Genomic DNA, 5,000 nt, shown 5'->3' on the forward strand with positions numbered 1-5,000 from the left:
GCGGGCGGCGCGGGCGGCGCGGGGGGCGCGTCCTTGGGCGCCAGCTCCGGGCCCGCTCCGCCCTTGAGCGCGGCCTGCGGCACCAAGAAGCCGAGCGGCTGCGTGATGGGGTAGAGCAAGAAATGGCCCTTGCCGATCAGGGTCCGAGGCGCGCAGGGCAGCCCCGGCGCGAAGTCCAGCCCCGCGGTGGCCGCCGCGTTGGCCGGGATGGCTTTGCGGCGCGGCGGCGAGTCGGACAGCAGGCTCTCCACGCTGAACGGGCTAGCCTTGGGCGGGCCCGCCGTCGCCGCCGCCCCGGGCCCGCACGGGGCCGCGTCCTTGTCCGCGGGGCGGCCTAGCCGCGGCTGGGCGCCGGCGCCGCTTCTTTGGCTCGGGTAGAAGGCGGGGTCGCAGGTGCCGGGCGCCGGCGGCTCGCCGGGGGGAGCGGGCGCAGAGCCCGCGACGCCGGAGCCCTGCGCTCCGGGGCCCTTGGCGGCGGGCGGCGGCGGCTCAGGCGGCTCCGGAGACAGGCCCCCGCCGCCGCTGTCGCTGTCGGAGCTGGGCGCGCTGTGCAGGGACAGGCCGCCAGGCGAGTGCAGGTGGCGGCCCTGGCTCTTGAGCAGTTTCTTCTCGTGCTTGCGCTTCTTCTTCTCCATCTTCTCCAGTTCCTTGCGGGCGATCTCCTCGGGGTCCATGGGCTCCCCGCTGCACGTGGTCGGGTGCGAGTTGTGGGCCGGCCGGCCCGGGCCCTTCTTGGTGTTCTCCTTCTTCCTCCACTTGGCCCGGCGGTTTTGGAACCAGACCTAGAACAGCCGGACAGGGGGAGGGAAGGAAGGCACGATCAGGCTGGCGAGCCCTCGGCGGCGGCGGCGGGCCTCCCACGCACGCGCGCGCGCCCCGGCCGGGCCCGAGCGACCTCGGTCCAGCGGGAGCAGTCGGGGCCGGGGCCCGCTTTCCACCGGCCGGTGGATGCCGAGACTCGGCTTGCGGCTTCGGGCCAGCGTCTCGTCCAGCCGGAAGGAGCAGAGGTGGGGCTTCGCGGCCAGCTTCCTGCTCTGACTTCTCACCTCCAGCCCCGGGGAGCTGCCCCTCGCTGGGGCAAGGCCGCTGCAGCCCGCGACCCCGCACCGCCGAGAGTTCCTGGTCGGGGTTGGGGGAAGCAGGAAGAGGGCCCCCGGTTTGCCCTCGCTGACGTCTCACAGTTCTAAGAGGCCTTGCCTGGAGGTGAGCCCGAACGGCTGCGCTGGGCCGGCTGGCCTCCACACCTGCTCAAAGCCCGCATTTCAGGGTCTCCCTTGAAGGGAAATCCGAGTAGTTATTCCTCAGGAAGGGCCTGTGAAGCCGAACTTGGACGGCCCTTCAGTAACCCACCTTCCTCAGCATAGCTACACACATCCTTCTGTAAGCCGGGGACCACAGAGCCTTTCCAAGTAGTCCAGGTTAGCCTGGCCTGGGGGTGCTACAAGGTGAGCAAGCAGGCCCGAGGCTGGCCACCAGGCCTCTAGGGAGAGCAGAGACGCTTTGGACTCCTTCATGCTCTCTGCAGGCCTCGTCCGGAACAGCCAGCAAGGATTTAAAGATCACAGTGCTCCCATGATCACCCGCCACCCCCTGGCCCTAACCCTCGGAGCCCTGGGCAGGGCTGCCAGCCTCTGCAGACGGTGGCGATTTAAATGCGCTCCTGTGACAACGCGAAGTTGCACACCGGAGCAGCTCCAAGGCAGCCCGGTGGACGCAGAAGTCTCCGAGACTCAGCCCAAACAAGGGAAGCTGTAACTGCTTTCTCTTCTCTTTTACTAAACTTATTTAGGGGTGTGCGAATTCCAGGCTGCTTCATCACCAGAAATTACCATCACATTAGAGGGGAAAGTGAAAAGATTCAGATCACTTAAGCCACAGAACAAATTGGATACAGCGATTTTTAAACGGAATAGGCCAGGCCAAAGCCCAGGACCAAGCATCATTTCAGCAAAGCTACGGATGCTAAAAACAGGTATTTCGCCAGCGCCTGCCTCCACCCCAGGCACCCTCCACGACACAGAACCCAAGGCTTCTGTACTCTAGGAAAGCATCTAATTATGCAAACATTATTCTGGAATTTTCTTACACCAAATTGACACTGTATTTTTTTTTTTTTAAAGAATACTGCCTCCTGGCTCCGTGTGAAATCAAACAACGAAGAGGATTGGAGACGGAGAAATTTAATGGAGGAGGATTCTAAATTCAGACACCTTTCGAAAGAAAGAGTCCCCTCTTTTTCCAACGTGTTAACCGCCTCTTCCTCCAATGCCCCCCCCCCCAAAAAATCTGCGAGACGATGGATTAAATATGTGTTTCTCTCCTAATATTTCACAGGCCAGAGATCAAACAAACAGATCTATCTGCTTCGGGGTTGGGAGGTGGCCTCCGCTGAGAGCACCCGGGCCCAGGTCCACTTTGTCCCCCCTGGAAGGACTTCTCCGCGGCCAGCCTTCCCCCTTCCAGACCGAGCGCCGCGCAGACGCGGCCAACCTACACCCAGCTTCCCCGGGTCTCACGCAGCCGCCGCAGCGGCTACCGGGGCCGCGCCAGGATCTCTCCCAGGCCACCCGGCATCCTCGAGTTACTCACCTTCAGACGGGAAAGGAGGGCCGAGCCTCGCAATCCCCAGGCAGGCCGGCAGCGCGGAGCCCCGAGCCACCTCGGGCTGCTTAGAACAAAGGCGGCCCTGCCTGCCAGCGCCCTGCGCGCCCGGGGCGGGACAGCGGGCCGCTCGGCTCTTTACCTGCACTCGGGACTCCACGAGGTCCAGGCGCAGCGCCAGCGCCTCGCGCATGAACACGTCCGGGTAGTGGCTCTCGTTGAAGGCCTTCTCCAGCTCCTCCAGCTGCCAGCCGGTGAAGTTGGTGCGGGTGCGTCTCCGCTTGCAGCCGGGGCTCTCCTTGTCCGGATCCCCGGAGTCTGCGGGCACGCACAGGACGCTGCAGGGCTCGGCCGGCCGCCCGAGGCTCGCCCGCTCGCGCCCACCGCGGGCGCACGGAGGAGGAGCGGGGCGCTCTCCCCCGACCGGCCGGCCGGCGCTGCCCACCCGAGGCCCCCCGCCGCGTCCCCCCCCCCCCCGCGTCCCCGCCTCCAGCCTACCTGCGAGCTTGAAGGGCTGGCTGTCACCCGCCACCCCGCAGGCGGCGGGCAGCAGCGGCGTGGGGTTGACCACCGAGGCGGCGGCCGCGGCGCACGAGCTGCTGAGCAGGCCGTCGATGGAGAAGGGAACCGAGGCGGCGGCGGCGGCGGCGGCGGCGGCCGACTGCAGCTGGTGGCCGGCCAGCTCGTACACGTGGTGGTGGCCCAGCGGGTAGGGGAAGCCCACCACGCCGCCCAGCGAGCCCCCGAACTGGGCATGCGGGTGCTCCAGGAGGCGACCGTCCATCATCTCGCGCGCGGGGCCGGCGGGGCGCGGGGGCGCGGGCGGCGGCGGCGGGGACAGGGGCCCGGAGCCCTACACATGCTTCGGCCCGCGCTCCGCCGCTTTACTTTATCAACATCAAGCTCTCGATAATTAGCCGCGGCCCGGGGAATTTGGGACCAATAAGAAGCGCTAATCGGCTCTGACGTCAGAGGCGTGCTGGGTGCAAGGAAACGTTTTCCATATCGATTGCTAATTATACCTGACACGCACCTCCATAAACAGTATCAGGAGCTGTCACAACAAGACAGGGTGGGGAGGGAGGGGCGCCGCCGCGCTCGGCCGGCCGGGGCCCCCGGCGAGCCCCCCACCCCTGCCCCCGCCGCTCCCGCCCCTCGCCTCCTTCTAATAGATTTCCCTTTAAAACATTCGCCGGCGTGTTGTGGGGATTTTTCACCAGAAATGCTGTACTCTCTGAACCTTTAAAGTGATGTTGCTCCAATTACAGAGAGACATTGAGCGGCAAATAGACTGATCCAATAATGGGAGATTCATCATCCGCTCTTTCCGAAACTGTCACATTGAATTTAAAACTACAAGGGCTTCTCCACCAGCCGCCTCTCCCGGGCTGCGGGGCGGCCGCGAGCGGTGGCAGCGAGGGAGGAGGAGCAGCGGGAGGAGGAGGGGGAGGAAGAGAGGAGGAGGAAGTGTCCCAACGAACTGGAAGACCGAGAGGAAGAAAGAGGAGGAGGAAGGACAGGCCCAGGGGGGGAGAATGGAGAGGACTGAGGGAGGGGTGCAGAAAGAGAAAGGGGAAGAAGCAGAGGAGGGGCATGGAGAGGAAGGGAGGATGGAGAGAGAAGGGGAGGATGGAGGGAAGGGGAGAAGAAAGGGAGAGAAGAAAACAGGAGGAAGAAGGAGGGAAAGGACGGAGAGAGAGGGAGGAGGGAAGAGTAGAGCAAGGAGAGAAGGGAAGGATGGAGAGAAGGAAAGGATGGAGGGGAGGATGAAGAGAAGAAAAGAGGAGATGCAAGGGGGGAGAGGAGGAGGGAGGGCAGGGAGGATAAAGGGAAGGGAAGAATGAAAAGGAGGACGGAGAGGAGGCTGAGGGGATGATGGCTAGATGGAAGGAGAGCCAAGGGTGGAAAGGGAAGGGAGAAAGGAAGGAGAGGAGAGCTAGAGGGGAAGGGATCAGAGAACTTCCAGTGACTCCAACCAAATGCAGCCCCCACCTAGGAGGAGTCTAAGCTGATACCTTCCTCCTCCTCGACTGGCAGTTACCGGTGGGGGCAGGTGGGCCTCCCTAACCCCACTTAACTCTCACCCACAGGAGTCCTGGGCCCGGGCACAGAGGAGGAGGGGGGATGGAAGGAGGAAGGACCGGGGTAACTTTGGGATAGTGGCCAATGGCTCGGCCGCCCCTCAGCAACAACAAAAATAAACAGGTCTCCCTCTGAGTCAGCTCTGAAGGATGGGTGGCGCGACTCACCCATCTATTATAATTAAATTACGTTCTCAGCGCCGTGTCATTCCCTTCTCCACTGTAAAATATCGATAGGCTCAAAACTAAATCATTAGGGGACATATCCTTTAAGCAAGCGGCGAGTGTGGCTGAGCAGAGGTGGGGGCCGCCAGGATG

The 5,000-nt window shown here is 63.6% G+C and overlaps 1 protein-coding gene across 1 annotated transcript in view; it reads right to left on the reverse strand.

Moving 5' to 3' along the window:
• The window catches only part of Uncx (UNC homeobox), a 4,371-nt gene extending 978 nt beyond the window's left edge, over positions 1-3,393 (reverse strand). Inside the window, exons 1-3 of the mRNA XM_055598545.1 lie at positions 3,100-3,393; positions 2,744-2,919; positions 3-782 (exon numbers count right to left, since the gene is read on the reverse strand). Coding sequence (XP_055454520.1) covers positions 3-782; positions 2,744-2,919; positions 3,100-3,388 — 1,245 coding nt within the window. The 5' untranslated portion in view covers positions 3,389-3,393. The remainder of the gene's footprint in view (positions 1-2; positions 783-2,743; positions 2,920-3,099) is intronic.
• Positions 3,394-5,000: the final 1,607 nt, after the last annotated feature.

The sequence above is a fragment of the Psammomys obesus genome, unplaced genomic scaffold, assembly GCF_907164565.1.
Source record: "Psammomys obesus unplaced genomic scaffold, mPsaObe1.curated_primary_1811, whole genome shotgun sequence".
In the NCBI taxonomy this organism is placed as follows: Eukaryota; Metazoa; Chordata; class Mammalia; order Rodentia; family Muridae; genus Psammomys; species Psammomys obesus.